Source organism: Eulemur rufifrons, chromosome 8, assembly GCF_041146395.1.
Source record: "Eulemur rufifrons isolate Redbay chromosome 8, OSU_ERuf_1, whole genome shotgun sequence".
Taxonomy (NCBI): Eukaryota; Metazoa; Chordata; class Mammalia; order Primates; family Lemuridae; genus Eulemur; species Eulemur rufifrons.
Window position 1 is genome coordinate 72,031,625 of NC_090990.1, and position 18,679 is coordinate 72,050,303.

General features: G+C 32.4%; 1 protein-coding gene across 1 annotated transcript in view; it reads right to left on the reverse strand.

Annotated features, from left to right (window-relative positions):
* Window positions 1-18,679, reverse strand: part of HFM1 (helicase for meiosis 1) — a 102,911-nt gene that overhangs the window by 52,486 nt on the left and 31,746 nt on the right. The window contains exons 17-24 of the mRNA XM_069478201.1: window positions 18,430-18,563; window positions 14,954-15,001; window positions 11,693-11,773; window positions 6,073-6,164; window positions 4,493-4,599; window positions 4,357-4,404; window positions 1,045-1,142; window positions 830-961 (exon numbers count right to left, since the gene is read on the reverse strand). Of these exons, the coding sequence (XP_069334302.1) occupies window positions 830-961; window positions 1,045-1,142; window positions 4,357-4,404; window positions 4,493-4,599; window positions 6,073-6,164; window positions 11,693-11,773; window positions 14,954-15,001; window positions 18,430-18,563 (740 nt within the window). The remainder of the gene's footprint in view (window positions 1-829; window positions 962-1,044; window positions 1,143-4,356; window positions 4,405-4,492; window positions 4,600-6,072; window positions 6,165-11,692; window positions 11,774-14,953; window positions 15,002-18,429; window positions 18,564-18,679) is intronic.

The window sequence follows — 18,679 nt, forward strand, 5'->3', positions numbered from 1 at the left end:
CTAATTTCAAATTTCATGGAAATAAAAAGTAGGACTTCCTTACAAAACAGTTGGCAATCTTTGTTCAAATAAATAACACGACAACCCCTAACAACTCATTACATAATTTTTTAACATTCCCAAGATGCATACAAAACTGTAAAACTAACAAGGCTATTAGTCATGGGATAACAACTCTTTTTTAGAATTCTAGCTATCTAAGAAGGAGTAGGGTCACAAAGTCAAAGGTACCAAACTGGAAAACCCACAGTCCTTCAGTCAGATCTAAGTCATTATAAATGGCACCCCTCAAGTTTTTCAACACACACCCTACAAGAGGTCTCTAAGACAAAATAATCAGGCACAACCTTTTGTCTACAGAATCTCTATGATGATCAGTACTAATATCCTACTATTATTGAAAACAAAAAAAAGTTAACATATAAATCAGTGACATAATTTTCCACAGTGAATTAGGAATGGCTGGGACTTCTAGCTCTGTACCTTGTCATTGAAATCAAAATAAAATATTAGTCATAAAAGTGGAACAGAGAGCATCACATAGTCACCTAGCTACTAAAATAAAATTTCACTCTTGGTATGAGAACAAATTTTAAAATGAGAGTATTAATTTTTATTAGGTCTTTCATGTGCCATTCAGTTGATTTCAAATGGAATCTTTTAAGCAGGAGCAAATGAAAATAAGATTTTCATTAAGGTACCTTATTTAGGCCTACTAACACATGTTTTCCTTAAAGGTCTATAATCATCAAAGAGTAATTTTCCTAACAGTAAAATACAAAATAAATTACAGACATTGCCAAACTGCCTGCCTGTATTCAGTACTTACCAATTTTTTCCAGCTGTTTGGATACATGCAGAGAGTTTTCCCAAAGTTTACACCTAAAACATTTCGCTAAAATCAAACTATTCAATAGTACAGCAAACTTCTTTTCTTGAGCGGCCACAAAATCTGACAACCCTAAAAAAAAAAGTTTCCAATATTAAATCTAGTATACTAGTTTACTGGAAAAATATTGAAAATCCACTAATCCTATAACATACATCTTGTAATTCGGGAGCCATTTCTGAAAATCTTCGAGGTATCTTGTGTCAAAGCAAAATCTTGTATGGGAATGCATCCTAGTTGGGCCTGAATAAGACTGAGGCAAAGAAGAAATTTCATTATTTCCTTTTAAAAGTTAACTATCTCACAGTATTTGACATCACTGATTGAAGTATTCCTTCTTAAAATTTTTCTCTGCCTTGATTTCTGTGACACTACATGATTCTATATCTTGCATAATTATTGTTGCAAGTCAACAATAAAACTTCATTCCTTTTTTTGCAACCCTAAAAGTTTAGTGCTTGTTTTTTTACTCTTCTTTATTCATTCAATCTCTCTCTCAAAAATTGCATTTCTTCTCAAGACTTTCCTTATAATCTCTAGACTGATAAATTCCAAATGCTTATAAAACACTTTCACTTAGACTGTTACTTTAATCACAACACATCTAAAATTGTTGTCATATTTTCCTCTAATACAGTTCTGTCTTTTGGCTCTATTATTTCTTTTAAAGGTATTATAGAAAAACAGTACAATTTGTTTTATCAATAAATATTTATCAAGTGCTTATTGAGTGCCAGTTACAGTGTTAGATACTGAGAATTCTGTTCAACATATGGTCTGTAGCATATTACTTGGTTATTTGAAATCAGCATTGCTTGGCTATTAAATTTGAGGTGATAGTTATAAGAGAAGAGAAAAGATGCTAGTGTCTATTGTGCCTACTACATCCCAGGTTCTTTGCTACCTGTTTCGTCTCTTTATTTACCTAATCCGATACTGATATGCAAATTGCCCATGGTTCTAACTAAAATTATTAGACATATTAGACATATATTACACTCTTGGGGTCCCCTGATACGACCAAAACAGTCAGGTGTACAAAGAGAAAGGGTAGAATAATTATATTTCATAGCTTAGTTTTAGCAGAGGATATGTGAAAATAGAAACAATCAATTCACTTCTCAGAATTAGGTATGTAGAGCTGAAACTTAGACTACTTACTTCTTTTAGCTATAGTACATGCTTCTGAAAATCATGTTAAATCATCTTTTAAGAAATGGTTATAAAGTTACACAGATTATATTAACAAAGAAAGAACTGATGGAAAAATGTGGATGGGGTGCTTTTAAATATTGGATAAATAAAACTCCTTGTGAAGTTACCTAGGGATAATGAATGTGGGGTATGTATAAAATTGCTAGAGAAAAAATAAGACTTTTGAAGTAATATTTATTTATATTTGACACCAATAAGCGTTATTGTAAGGATTAAGTAGGATAAGGTATTGACTCGGTTAGAATTAGGTCCAACCATAATGAGACCATATTGGTTTAAATACAAAGGGTTTATTCTCTCGTGTTGAAGAAATCCAGAGTTAGGCAATCCAGGGCTTGGTATGGTGGCTCCATATCACATCCTATGAGTTCACTGACAAATACTAGTTAAAGAAAACAGAACAGGTGCTAAGAGGGAAGACCTAGGAATTAAAGCTATGAAAAAATTTTAAAAGGCTTCAATTAAAAAGACACAAACTTGAAGGATGAAATTCTAAAATTAAGAGGATTAACTTCTACTGGGAGAAGAACAGATCTGAAATTCAGCAAAGTAACAGGGATATGAGAGAGTTATGAAAGTGGTAACTGTTAGCCATTATCACCTACCCAAAGACTATAAATTTTGGATTAAGAGAAGAGCCCCCCTGACACACAAACTCTCTCTCTTCTTGGCTATGCTCAAATACAATACACAAAGGTGGGAAATTATAATGGGAATCTAAATTATGATATGTATAAAAACAATTATATAGTCACCAATATTTATTTTAAAGAGTTGGGTTTAAAAAAAAATTTTTTTTTTACTTATTTTTTAGAGATGGGGTTTTGCTCTATTGCCAAGGCTGGAGTACAGTGGCACAATAGCTCACTACAGCCTCAAACTCCTGGGATTAAGCAATCCTCCTGCCTCAACCTACCCAGTAGATGGGATTATAGGCACATGCCACCAAGCCCAGCTAATTTCTTCCTTTTTTTAGAGACAGAGTCTTGTAACAACTTTTAAATCTGACAGCCCTAATCAAAAGAATGTATTACCTAATTTAAGGCTAAGTTAATGGAAGCACAGAAATTGCAAATAAAGTGTTTCCAAGAAAACAAATGTGGAAAGATACCTGGATTTACTTTGACTCAATAATTGATGCAACAGAATACACTGGAAAAAACATGGAGAAAACTAAGAGCTCTAATTCTGCAATAGTTCTAGCTTAGTCTTCCATATAGCAACATAACCTTAGACAAGTCACAACTTACCTGGACATTACTTCATTTGTAAAATGAGAGATCTGGGCTATATGATCTCTAAGTTCACTATGATCTCTAAGGATATTTGAATTTTTAGAGGAAATAACAGCTAAGAAACTTAGTAACTTCTGTGTCACAAACTATAGATCTGCCTGATAAGTTGTCTACAACAGTGAGAAGATTGCTTTGTAGACTTCAAGGTATTTGGGACATAAAATTCAATGAGATGTTAGGAAGTATCCCAACGAAAGAATGATCTCCTCTAGTTAAAGAAGAAAAAGAAATTCTTTGGCTTATTGGTTTTACTGAGCCACATAAAAAAAAATCATTTCACCTTAATCTCATAATTTAAATCATAAAGTTCTAACACTAATACTTAAGTACTTAGAAAACCAAGCACTTAGCATAGCAGAAAAGATTATCATTGCATTTGTAACTGCAAACTGGGTAAAAGTCACTACAAGTTACAAGCGCAACCTTAGTTTACTTTTTCAATTACTACTCCTCTATACAAACCCCCATTTTGGGCAGAATAGTCAACCACTGGCATATATGCACTCCTTCATTTATGTGTTTGCTTTTACTATTTGTCTTTCCCAGAATGCCACTACCATTCAATAGACATTTATTACATGGGTTTTCATTCTGTCCATTATTTTTATATGTATGACTCTCATTCAAGCTAACTTGAAAGCTCTTGCTGATGAGAAGCATAAAAAGTATGCCTTCTGTCATCCACCTTGCCTCAACAGAACACACTCTCAATAAATGTTTGTTGACAAAAAATATTCACAAGTCATCAATCTTAATTAAAGTCCAAGAGTTCTAGGAAATTGATTTGATATTTACATTCTGACTCCTTATTTTTATGTAAGTATGTTATTTTTTGTACTAAGGAAAACAAATTTAAGATATTCTTTAAAACTAAAAAAATAAAACACTTCATAAACATGAATCATGAACCAGTAAACCAGTAGTCAGTATTTTAAGACATTTAAAAATTATCTTTACCAATTTACTTTCATTTCTCTTGTTTTAATTCTTCCTTCCATTGGAAATCTATAAAAACACACAGCAATACTTTTATTATTATTTATTTTAACTAAAACCTCTTAAAAATTATTTAAAACATATGTAACTTCTGTACCTGATAGTTACTCGATTTCGGTCTTTGTTCAAAGTATTCAGTGTTTTCTTTTCATTTATTCTTAACTGTATATCTAGAAATTCCTTGCAGCCGGCTATCATTGTGACCTATAAAATTTCAGCATTTGTCCATTTAAGGAAATTCATTTTTTATTTATTTCCTCTCATCTTCTTTCTCCAAATTTATTTGTTTTTCATGCTTCCTTGAGCTATCACAGTTTCATCAATTGATACAAGAGTTAAAAACTTGCTTTATACATTTTGCTTCTCTAAGGGTTCATTCATTCACTAACAAATGCTTATAAGCACCTGTTACATGCCAGACATTGTGTTAGACACTGGGACTATACCATTAAGATTATGAATATTAACAAGACAGAATTTAAAATATTCAGTTCAGTGTCTACCACATAGTAATAAGCACTCAATAAACATTGCTTTTCTTACTAATACTTCTATCATTATTCACTCTTCTACAGTTTGCAAATCATTACTTCAATTAAGGTTAATTTAGTAATAAAAAGAATGCTTTAGCTATTTTGAAATTTGGATTCTAAAGCCTAGTTCTGCCAGATGACTAGACAAAGCACTCTCTGTGCTTTGATTTCCCACACATATAAAATGGAGCTAACACTTGTTTTAATTATACACTTACTGAACTCAAGATCAGATGAGTTAATGTTAATAAAGATTTCTCTATTCTTGAGTTATTCTTAGTTAAGAATAATATGTACATGAAAATACAAACTATCTACTTTTCATCAATTTTTGTTCATGTGGCTCCTTAATAGAACTGAAATTCTGTTGTGCAATTTCTAATATAATAATCTTATCAAAGTAATCAACTTAGATATTTTAAATAAAAATGAATAGTTTAAATTTGAAAATAAATAATTTCTTTTATAAATATCTTGTTTTATATTCACTTCCCTGGTAAAAGGAGAAAGGACCAATACAGTTATCAGGTACTAACAATATGCCTGTTGTTCTGTTCACTGCTGTAGGTGCAAAGTTGCCTCCACTGTTGATATTTTAGCATAACCTCTTATTAAATATTATTTCCATTTTCTCCATAATCAGTTCTTTTTTTCTGGGCCATCAAAAGAACTATTTTATTTCCACTGTAATTGCTATTCTGATCAAAAGATTTAGGGAGGGGTTACAAGTACATGACACACATGCTCCAACTCACTCTCTTTCTCTCATGGCAAACTTTCCTAAATATATCATGCCACACTGTCTTGGAATCTTTCTTACATATTACATTTGGTAGCTACTACCAAGGTAATCAACATTATTATGTAAGTTGTAAAGTAGCTGCCATACCTACTTTGGATATGTATATAAATTTTCTTAGCTCTGATAAGAGATGACAACTGAAAATATTACATAATATATTCTAAGGAGGAACATTCCATATCTCATGATCAAAGGTATACTGGGGGAAATATGAACATTCTTAGACATGCTTTGCTTTCTGCTCATTCATTCTTAAATTATATGATATACAAATTAGTTCTTTCTCCAACATTATTTTATACTATATTATTATTATTTATTTTCTACTGAAAATTAATTTACCAGATCTGATAAAGTTTCTTTTCCACTGAGTGTACAAAATTTCTTCACTGTCTCAAATGTAATATAATACCAAGCCATCAATCTTCCTGCCTCTGTGAGAAAAGATGGAAAAATAAAACATTTTCCCCATCAGCTGAAACCTTAACATCTACTCTGTGCCTGTAATAATACCAGGCACAAAAGATACACCAAAAAGTGTAAAAGATGCAATCTCTGGAACTTATAGATTGGCTAGGAAGATAATTATATGGGAAATAGCTAGAGGACAAAATTCAGTTAATGAAAATATTTACATACAAACTTAAGTACAGAGGAAATTAAAGCTAAAAGAATGGTCTGTGTGGGATGGCCTAGTATAGGCAATGATTCGTGAGAAGGGTTTGAAAAGTGACTAATATGCCTTAGCAGAGAGGAAATAAAGCTATTATGATCTTGGGAAAAATCTTATTTATCAAAAGAGTAAAGTTAAAAAGACTATCATTAGGCCGGGCACGGTGGCTCACGCCTGTAATCCTAGCACTCTGGGAGGCGGAGGCGGGCAGATCATTTGAGCTCAGGAGTTCAAGACCAGCCTGAGCAAGAGCAAGACCCCATCTCTACTAAAAAAATAGAAAGAAATTATCTGGACAACTAAAAATATATAGAAAAAATTAGCTGGGCATGGTGGCACATGCCTGTAGTCCCAGCTACTCGGGAGGCTGAGGCAGAAGGATTGCTTGGGCCCAGGAGTCTGAGATTGCTGTGAGCTAGGCTGACACCACGGCACTCTACCCCAGGCAACAGAGTGAGACTCTGTCTCAAAAAAAAAAAAGACTATCATTAGAATACTGTAATAAGGGATATGGCTTGAAAAACATATGACTTGATAGTGATTATGAGTTCAAGTCAAATTGTCTTGGTTAGAATCCTTGCTCCTCCACTTATTCGGTAGGTAGGTAATCATGTGCAAGTTACTTTATCAGTTTCTTAATATAATGTGCAGATAATAAAAGTACTACCTCAGAAGTTTTTTGTGAAGAAGACTAAATGCAATTTAAAAAATAGATATATAGTACATAGCATGGTGCCTAACAGTTAAATGTTGCCTATTTTTATTATTAAAACATTATGAATGATAGAACAGAGAGGCCCTGAAAGAGTCTTTAAATGATATTAAAGGAGTTTAGATTCTGGATTTGATCTGTAACATAACAGAGAACCACTTAAAATTCTTGAGCAATATTTCAATTAAACTAGAGCTTGAAAATAAGTTGCTTTGGAAATAGAACAGCAAGTTGGTTGTAGGTAGGGGGAGTGGCGGACTGAAGGTAAGTAATCGATGCAATGGAATTTATTTAAGAAGTTAGTGAATTCAATTATAAATTGTCTAAAAACATTCCAAAGAATTCCAAGCCTTGTGAACACACAGAAAACATATGAGAAGAGTAAAGTAGCATGCTACTTCTCAAGGAAAGGGCTACCATTTATCTATGTGCTACATGTTTTGCTAAAGAAAAAAGGTTTTTGGCATTCCAGAAAAGCTGTAGGCATCAAGGGTATGGTACAATAGAAAGAACAATCAGGGACAAAGAAGTAGGAAGGCCACTTTAAAGCCACTTTCTAAATTAGCAGCCATGTGAATATGTTCAGCTGAAATGTGGATAATGAAGTAGTTCATAAAAGGGAGTTGCTGAGAGAAATATGTGAGATATCAAGAATATGGTTACCAAGGGAACTAGTACATTAACCCTTAGTGTATATTTAAAGATGGTCCTCTTACCCTAGATGTTTATAAATGAATGTATCTCCCTACTCAGGAAAATGAAAGGTTTAAAGAAAAGATTTGATACTTGTTGGCTTATCAGTAGGGAAGAAGCTTTCTTAGGTAAGATATGAAAAAAAAAAAAAACCCCTAGAAAGGAAATCATAAAAAAAAAAAACAGTCAAAGTACAAGGAATCAAATGAAATAAAAAAGATTACAAGTTAAGAGAGGAAATAAAGAAACAATTTGCTATGAATATAGCCATTGAATGAAGAATATTTTCATAGTAGGAAATTCAGGATATTTCAAAGTAAAGTACATAAAATATAGTAGGGGGAGAGCACGTAGGCCACGAGAATGCACTTTTCAGACCTCCTATTTCAAGAAGTATCAATGACTGCTGGCCCCAGCTGCTGTGCTCTGAATCCATCACCATATTTATACAGAGATCACACTTTCCTGAGATGCTCCCAACCAAGGACTGAGCATGGCAAGGATACTAAGGTAGACCTATCAGACAAGAAACTCCCCTGATGGGTGAATTTGGCTTGAAGATGCCCTATCAGCTTTGCCAAATTTTCTTAGGACTGCATTGAAGGCTAAAACTTTACTTCTTTCTTCTTTCCTTCCTTTTCTCCCTTTCCTTCAAAGAGGTAAGATCTACATCCCAGTTTAATGGCTTTCATAGCCTCTTGCAGGTATCACCTATTTTCAGAAGGTTAATCCTTCTTAAATTCACCCTAGAACTTGGCCTTTTGAGGCCTTCTCCCAGTATACACTACCAGGAAAAATAAACAAAAACCTTGATTTGAATATAAACTTACAGATGAAAATACCTAGATACTTGAGTATGACAACCATGATCTAAAAAGCAAAAACTGTACAAAACAGAATTATTGGAACATACAGAGTAAGAACTCATATACAAAACTAAAAGAGACAAAAGAAAATATTAGTAATATGAAGGAAAAAGAAGTCATAAAAAGAATTAATTAGAAATACTATGGAAGAACTTGTATCTACATTAGTGACAGGCTAAGAAATTATGAACCAATCCTCCTGCTAAAGGCAACTAAAACAGCTACATCAAATAAAAGTATCTTCTATAAAGCATCAAAGAACTAAGAAAATATTTATCTGAGAGATGTCTTAAACCCAAAGAGATAAAATTAAAATACCTAGGCTTTACTCCTAAAAATTGAGGTTTATAAGTTTTGGTGGGGTTAATTAATTGTATTTTTAACATAACAGCACCTCAGTTGATTTTGATAGCAAGTAGTCAACCCAACACACTTTAATAAAGTAGGTATGTGATGAGGAATATTTTCAGCTCGAAGATTGGATTGTCCTTTTGGTGTTTCATGACTGCGTGGATATGGAATGACTGATGAATCAAAGAGAAACCAAAGGTATCAAATATTTTATAGTGATCTTAAGCTTGGCAAAAGTGTTAGTGAGAATAATAGACAAATAAAAATATATTTTCTTAGCCTCGGACAAAAGAGAGCAACAACTCCTGTAACAGTAAAATGTTTTTATATTCATTATCCCATTTGATCATCACAACAACCCAAAAAGGTAAGTAGGACATGTGTAATAATATATTTCTATTTCTCAGATGAATAACTTAAGGCCCAATTAGCATAAGGTCACAGTCAACAAGTAGTAGAACTGGGACTAAAATCCAGGTATATGGAACTCAAATTCTATGTTCATTCTGCTTCATAGTATTCCAGGTCAAACTAACTCTTAAATGCTTCTGGGTGTCAAGTTTCATGTCATATATGTAAGTGAAGATTTCCAATAGAAAACTGAGGATCAAATTTTGTAGCAAAGGTGAGGGACCATGATCAAAACTACAATTTTGAATTCATTTACATAATGACCACAGATCTAGCAATCAAGGTAATTTATGTTTTCAAAGAAATGAGCACAAACTCGGAATAAAGATCCAAGGCCTGAAATTTTAAGAAGCCCATAGTAAGGAAAAAAGGTCAGCAAAGAAAGATTGATTAAACAAGCAAAATGAGAATCAAAAGAATAGAGTGTTAAGAATAAAAAATTAATCGGTAGTACTCACTGATGACTAAGAAGAAAACATGTTATTATAGATCATTTCTTAGGTATGTTTAAAGACAGGAGGAATAGTATCAGTGGACTCAAAAAGTACCACAGAGAAGAAATGATAGTGGGAATAGGATTCTTGATGAGAGTGAAAGTATCTAGGAATAAAGAAGTTTACAGTAAGTGATTCTTATGCCCCCTCTAGTGAAACACCCTAGAATACACAGAAGATAATTCTCACAAACAAAATTAGGCCTATCACAATAAGGACCAGGGAAGAAGGGGAAAAAATGTTACTAATCTAGGGCTGAGAGTCCAGGCAGTAAGTTGTTTTAAAAAGTTAACTTTATATTAAATACAAATAAAAACATGATACAAAATCATACATTTCTATAGTATGCTTACAAATATGTAAAAACATATTTAAAAATGTAAGGGTAAATGATAAACGTTAAGAGATTCTGAATTTTTAAAAAAAATTTCTATAATTCCTAACTTTAATACAGTAAAATACCTTTACTTTCTTTTCTTTTTTTTTTTTTTTTTTTTTGATACAGAGTCTCACTCTGTTGCCCTGGCTAGAGTGCCTAGCTCACAGCAACCTCAAACTCCTCAGCTCAAGCAATCCTCCTGCCTCAGCCTCCTGAGTAGCTGGGACTATAGCACATGCCACCATGCCCAGCTAATTTTTTCTGTTTTTAGTTGCCCTGATAATTTTTTTTCTATTTTTAATAGAGGTGGGATCTTGCTTTTGCTCAGTCTGGTCTCAAACTCCTGACCTCAAGTGATCCTCCCAGAGTGCTAGGATTATAGGCGTGAGCCACCACACCTGGCCAGTACCTTTTCTTAAAAGGATTAATTAGAATAAAGAAGTCAATATTTTCCTAAAAAAACTTATAATCATGAGTGCTAAAAACATTCTTTCCCTCTTCCACTATACGCTCTAAATAGAACTTAGAGAGAGAGAAGGAGTGACATGGTTTAGGACACGCTACCCTGAAATATGGCACCTTGGGATACTGAATATATCAAGCTAAAGGAATTTGAGAAATGGCACATGCAAGGACTTTCTGACCTTCCCCTGAAGAGGTCATAAAACCCATATGTGAGAGGTGCCTCCCTGTAAGAGGAGGAAAGGAGCATCTTTATCCCTAAAGATAAAGGACACAGCAAGGAATCTGAATGAAGATGCTTTGCCAAGTTTCTCCTACTTTATTGCACTTAGTTCATATCCCCTTTGTACTACCATATTTCTCCATGAATTTCCACACTTTGTCAAACCTAGCATAAAAACAGGTTTAACTACGTCTTTGGGTCTTCATTTCCTTGTGAAGGCTCCCATGTCATGTAAAACTTAGACAAATTTGTATGCTTTTCTCTTGTTAATCTGTCTTTTGTTACAGAGGCCCCAGCCACTCAATCTAAAATGGGTAGAAGGAAAAGATTTTCCCTCACCTTATAGAAGCCTAAGTAACCATCCAGATAATCAATGGTTGAATATTTAAGGACTAGTAAAAGGATATCTATAATAGTTATAATATGTCTAAAGCAACCCCAAAATTGGAGCATTTCAATCCTCTGCTAAAAGTTACCAAAATCAGTGAAGACAAATTGTGTGCCTGTCAAAAAGAATCTCTATAATTTTTTAAGTAGGACTTATAAATTTATTATGCCTTATGGTTAATAATAATGATACCTTGTTGAGAACTGAGATCACAATTTAGTTTTACCATAATCTAAATTTTAGTAGAACAAATCATTAATTTAGTCTTAAGTAAGCAATGGTTAAATTTACTAACAATGTAGGAAATTACCAGTTGGTTTGAAATTAACATCTTCATCCATCTTTATTAAGTCCAGGGATGATAAATCATTCAGATTCTTCAAACATAATTCTGTTCAATTATAGAAAACACATTTTAGTTTTAGTAGAATAGGAATGTGGGGCAAAATAAAATTTTATTATTAAACATGCTAAAGTTGTGTTACTGTGTAATTGTTCTGGGAAGAACCACAATCCCTAGGTAAGTAGTAAGAAAAACCTCATTTAAACAAGAGCTAACTAATATGCTAAAAAGGTTTTTTAATAGTAATAATAATGCAAATAATAAAAATACATTTAATAAGTGATAAAATAACATTTGCAACTTGGAACATTTTAATGATATACATGTATTACCTCATTTAATCCTCAAAATAATACAATAAGGTAGGCATTAACTTTATTTTCATATACAGGTTAGGAAACTAAGTAACTTGCTCCAGGTCTGTCCTCCATTATGGCAGTGGTTTTCTTTTTCTTTTCTTTTTTCTTTAAACTTCTATCAAAGATATATATCACAAAGTATAAAGAGTTAAAGTTCTACAAAGATTATTTCAAAAACCACCAGTCTTTTTCTTCCTCCCTGTTTGCCACTTTCTTGAGGCAGCAACTTAAAACTGTTTTAGCTGAGCTTTTAGTATTTACTTTCATTTCTCTGAATATACTACCTGGAAGGAACCTCCAAATAGGAAGCAACACTAGTTCACACTCACTAACGACCAGGATCAGAGCAATTATAGTAATCTGCTGTTTAGTAGTTCTCTCTCTGCCCCATGCTACAGCCCAGGAGATAAAAGGTAGTTCAGAGCAGACAATGGAATTATCACAACCTGTTCAATACTAAATAGGGTAGTGGCTCTCAAAAAAGTCATTAGAAGGCAAGGTTCTTTGGGAAATACTTGAGTTTAAGCAACATTATTTAGGCAGCCTGATAGTTTTAAGTGTTTGGTTAAGTAAAGCTTTTGAAGTATTTTCTAGTAATAATTTTCTTATTACCCACTATTAAGTCAGTTCATTATCCACTATTCAGTCAGTTAATCAATGAAGAATGCTTACTATACTATATGATGAGCACTATTCTAAGCTCTAGGTTTACAGCAGTGAACAAGACAAGGTTCCTCTTCTATAGAACTTATATTTTACTGAAGAAAGCAATCAATATACAAACAAATAATAAAGTTCAGGTATTGAAAGGTACTATGAAGAAAAATAAACCTGAGGAAATACCAAGAAAATGATAGAGTTTTTTAAGCTTTTAACTAAAGCTTATATGTATTTCTGTATATGCTATATAATTTCTGATCTAGAATAAAGATAGTCACCCTAATTTTCAAAATAAACATATCACCTTTTCCAAGAACAAGAAAAACAGTAACAACAACATCATGGAAATAATTTATCTTCCTCTCAGTAAAGGTGGATTTATATAAGATAGTACAGGAAGACCTCTCTAAAAAGTCAATATTTGAACAGAGACCTGTATGAAATGAAGGTGCATATCATGCAAGAAGTGTTCCAAAAATAAAGAACAGAGAGTGCCAAGAACCTGATGTGGAAACAAATTTGGCATGTTTAGTGAGAGTAGAAGAAAAGGGGGGAAAAACTGACTAGAGATGAAGTCAGAGAAATAGGCAAGAAAATATTAAGTTGGACTTTGTAGGCTTTCGTGAAAGTTTGCATTTTATTCTAAGAGCGATGGAGGAGCTATTAGAGGATATTGAGCAAGAAAGTATAATCAAGTTTAGGGAACAGCATATGCTATGCAAAGGACCCTACCTGAGGGATTTAAGGCAGATCTCCAAGGATAGTGACAAGGCTCATAAAATGCTAACTCAAAGTACTTTGAACTAAAGGAGACTGGGAGGGCCTCAGAAGCAAGGTCAGTCTGACCTTCACCTGCCTTTCTGTGTGAAACCTAGTCATAAAGGAATTCTCTGACCTACCTTGCCTGAAAGTAGGTAAGGAATGGTCCTGCCCATACCTAAGGGGAAGGAATGCTACATGGAGAGGCCAAGAAGAACCTGAACAAACAGACCTTGCTAAATCTCTCCATATTACCATTAGATTGCACCCTTTTTGTTCAATCATGTTTCTCCACAACTATCTATTTCTTCCATTACACTTAGCACAGAAACACATAGTTCTCCCTGAGTCTTTGAGTGTTCGTTTCTGAAGGCTCTTGTATCACATAAAATTTTGACTAAATAAATTTGTCATGCTTTTCTCTTGTTAATCTGTCTTTTGTTATAGGGTTGTCGGCTGTGAACTGGACGACAGGTGAGGAAAAGATAGTACTTTTTTTTCTCCACTACAATACCAAAACCTTATGTGCAGTTATACCATAAATTTAGCTATTCTTTTTTATAAGGCAAAACTTAGCTACTCCTTTAATGACTGAAGATAAGGCAAATATGAACTGTTATTCTGTTAAATTTAACAAAAGATGAAACATTAAAGATATCAGCAAGATACCTCTTGGACTAATTTTTTGAATGTATTTGATAATTATTACCAAAATATATGCTTTAATTTTTTTAATTCCATTATAAAATTGGTCAGTAAATAGAATACAACTATTTCATCGGTCTGTATCTCAACAGCAGCATTATGAATATATGTTATTGCTTATCACCATGTTTCAGCAACATATTTATTCTTTATCAAGGCTATTTTACTGCTTTATCCTTATCTCTGCATTTTTACTTGCCATACATGTATATCCATGCAGAGAATAAATCAAAATTGGCTAAATATTTTTAGTGGATCTAACATTTTTTCTTTTACTGGAGAAAGACTCTCAACACAATAAAGAGGGAGAAATTTCTAATCCTAATACTAAGTGATTAACTAAATAATAAAACTGGGGTTTGATAGGAATACATTATTGCCACAGGTTGAGATAAGAAGCCCATAATCAAGCCAAGCTTATATTCTCAAACTAGAAAAGAAAATACAAATAATATGTATCTATAAGCAACATTTTTAAAGACCAAGGAGATTTTAAAAATAAAAAACTAATAAACCAAGTTAACATATTATACAAAGAAAGATACTCTGATAGAATTAATAAACAGATTAATTCAGCAAAAAAGTGCATGTGCCAAACTTTATTTATGCATGAAAAAAATTCACATTTTTTTCTGCACACGTTTCCTTTAAAAAAATAATTTACAAAAGAGTATTCTTACTTTCATAACTAATTTTTATCATTAAAATTTATAGAATAAAATTTTTTGAAGAAAATGCATCTAACCTTGTAATTTTGCTTCAATTCCATCTTTGTTCAATCCAGATGCAAAACCTATATGAGTCACAAAAATTCATAAAAAATAAAATAGAATGGACTTAATTCATCTTTATAGGCTCAGTTTACACTCCAGTTAACTAGAAAAGAGTAGTTTAATTGAATTTTATATAGGAAAAAACACCATTGTATCGAGATCAAACAAGGCTTAAATATCTATAGAAAACAACCACTGTTTTAAAATCCTTTCAACATTATTTGGGTATCTTTTGCCCATTTTATTGTATAACAGTGACTAGGAATTCTCTATTTTAACAAGAATAGTGTGGAGTAAATTCCTAATGTTTTACACATAGCAAATATCTGTCAAGTGATTAATATTTTCTAACGGACTTTCATTATAAAATGGATGTTCCTATGAAAACATGTTTGGTAATAAAACCATTTTGTGCTATTTACCAAAGTTGAAACTACACATGCTTTATAACACAATAATTTCACTCCTAGAACATACCCACAGATATACATGTACATGTATATCAGAAGACATATATAACAATGTTCACAGCAGCATTATTTAAAATTAAGAATTTCCTTTCATCAAAAGATTCCTTAAGAAAATGAATAGTCAAGCCACAGACTGGGAGAAGAGATCTTACTATATATATGTGACAAAAGACTCATTAGAATATATAAAAAATTCTTATATATTAATAATAAAAATATAAACAACCTAATTTAAAAATGGATGAGATGTGAATGGGGCACTTCACCAAACAAGATATACAAATGGCTAATAAACATATGAAAAGATCCTTAGTGCTGGTACTCATCAAGGAAATGCAAAAAGAAACCACAGAGAAACTACTACACACACAAGAATGGCTGGAATTTAAAAAACTGACAAAATTAACAGTTGTCAAACGCAGGTGGGCCTCTCTAGAACTCTCATACATTGCTGTTGAAAGTACAAATCAGTTCAACTGTATTTTGGGGTATCCACTAAAGCTAAACATAGTTCATAGGCCTACCCCATGAACTAGCAATTTTACTCCTAGCTATATATTCAGGAAAAATGAATGCCTACGTCCATCAAAAGATGTATAGAAGAATGGTCACAGTAGTTTTATTCATTATAGTCAAAAACTGGAAATGACCCACAAGAGAATGGATGATTAAGTTGTGGTATATTCATATAACTGGATATTGCATATAACTGGATATTGGGACAATAACAAAGAACAAACTACTACTAATGCACCCACTTATATACATGAATCTCATAGACATTATGTTGAGCTAAAAAAAAAACAGACACAAAAGAGTAAATACTGTATAATTCTATTTATATTCAAAAATAGATTAGCTAACCTATGGTAACAGAAGTCAGAACAGTATTTACTTCTGGAGGTGGATATCAACAGAGAAGGTGCATGAGGAACGTCTGGAAAATATTCTACATCTTGATTTGGGCTGAGGTTACATGTGTGTCTGTGGGTGTGTATACACACATACGTAAAACTTCATTGGTCTTTATACCTAAGATTTGTGCAATTTATTGTATGTCAGTGATTTTTCAATATAAAAAAAAAGTAACTACAAAAAATAAAGTAACCAAGAGAAGGAAGAAATGCAAATTAAAACATAAAAAGATACCATTAATCACACATAATATTGGTAAAAATACACAAGTATATACCCTGAAGGTAAGGCTGAAGAAACAGAAAGAGTATGGCACCCTTGAACACTGCTGGTGGCTATGTAAGCCACTAAGGTAGCAATTTAGCAATAGCTATCAAATTTATAAATGCATATATCCTTTAGTGCAGTAATTCCATTTCTAAGGATTTATCATACAGATAAATTCACAAGTGAAAAATGCAAGGGTTTTTTTGTTGTCGCATTGTTTGTAAAAGCAAACAATTATAAAAAGTATAAATGTCTATCAATTGGGGATGATTTAAATAATATATTTAAATATTATTGATGATTTAAATAATAATTTAAATGATACATGGGTAAAATGGAATATTATTTAGCTATTTAAAAAGCTTCCAAGATATATTAAGAAAAAAAGAATGCGCAGAACAGTAAAATAATCATGGTTTAAAAAATATGCCCACAAATTCTTTGATATTCTGCCCTCTAAGAGGTGAACCTAATTCTTCTTGCCTTCAGGTGGCCAGGACTTAGTGACTTGCTTCTAAAAAATAGAATAAAGCAGAAGCGATAATGTGTAACTTTGGACACGAGGTTATAAAAAGACACTGCAGCTTCTGACTTAATCTGTCTGTCTGTCTCTCTCAGATCATTCATCCTAGGGAAAGTCACCTGTCATACCATGAGGAAAGGTCCACCTGGAGAAAAAGCAAGGCCTCTTGCCAACAGCCAGCAAGAAACTGAGGCCCTAACAACTCTGTGAGTAAGCCTTCTTAGAAGTGAATCCTGAAGTCTTAGGAAAGCTTTCAGATGACTGTTGCCCTAAATAACATCTTGTTGCAATCTCAAGAAAGACTCTGACCCAGAACTACCTAGCTAGACGTTCCCAGATTCCTAACCCACATAAGCTGTGTGAGATAATAAATGCTGGTTGTTTCAAGGTTCTAAGTTTTTGGGTTGTCACAAAGTAATAGAAAATGAATAAAGTATGCCATTATTTGTGTTTAAAAAGTGGAAAAATAAAATTACATTTTCTTATTTTTTATTTGTTTTTATATACAAAAAAGGAAGATTATAAAAAAAGGCATACCAATAATTATAGAACTGAGAGAGGGAAATGGGAGAAATAGTAACTGAACAACTGTGAGGATGGCATAGAAGACTTCATATGTTCTTATACTTTATGATTTTTGAACTAAGTAAATATATTACCTAGTTGAAATATAAATTTTTAAATGATATAGATAGTCTTTTACTAAAGGCTTATATTATCCTTATAAGATCTGAAAGTTTAGAATCTGAATGGTATTATAATGAATCATCTTTTAATCTGATATTCAACAACCCCACGTATTTTTATTTTATAACCTGTACCACATAAAAAAACTCTCTAGAAGCAACAACCAGATGTATGTTGGCTTTAGGAGCAGGATAAAAATTCCAGCAGCAATAGTAGTAATATATACTTTGATTTCTTATAAACTGAAAAATGAACAGTCACAAATTCACAATAAGTGAGTGGTTAAACACTAATTAACTTATTTTAAGTGATTTAGGCATTTTTGCTATTTTTATCGAAGTTAATTTTTTTCTACTAGGTCTATTTTTAATGCTGCTGATTTCAAACCTTATTGAAAGAATAAAAATAAAATGGATAAAGATTTCTCACTTTTGTCTATTCTTGCCTCTGAATGTTTTTGTGACTGTTGTTACCTTTTGTTCCCGTTATCTAATAGTTTCTGTAATCTATTCTAAAACCTATTAGCATAAATACAGTCCTACTTGGCTTGAAAAAATTACTACTTTTCCAAGTGAAAATAACAAACCATAATGAGATGGATTTTTCAAGGCTCTGATATAAAGCAAGGTTGATCGTATCCATTCCAAAGCAATATTCACATCTGTGATGGTATGCAAAACTATTTCTGCATTTAAATGCTCAATGAGATGTCTGTGCAAACTAATGGGGAAAAAAAAAAAAAAACTCTGCATTACTAATATGCATTTCAATGCCATAACTTTGACTTTTTAAACTTTAATAATATATAATATACTCATTTCTATTTTAATGATTCA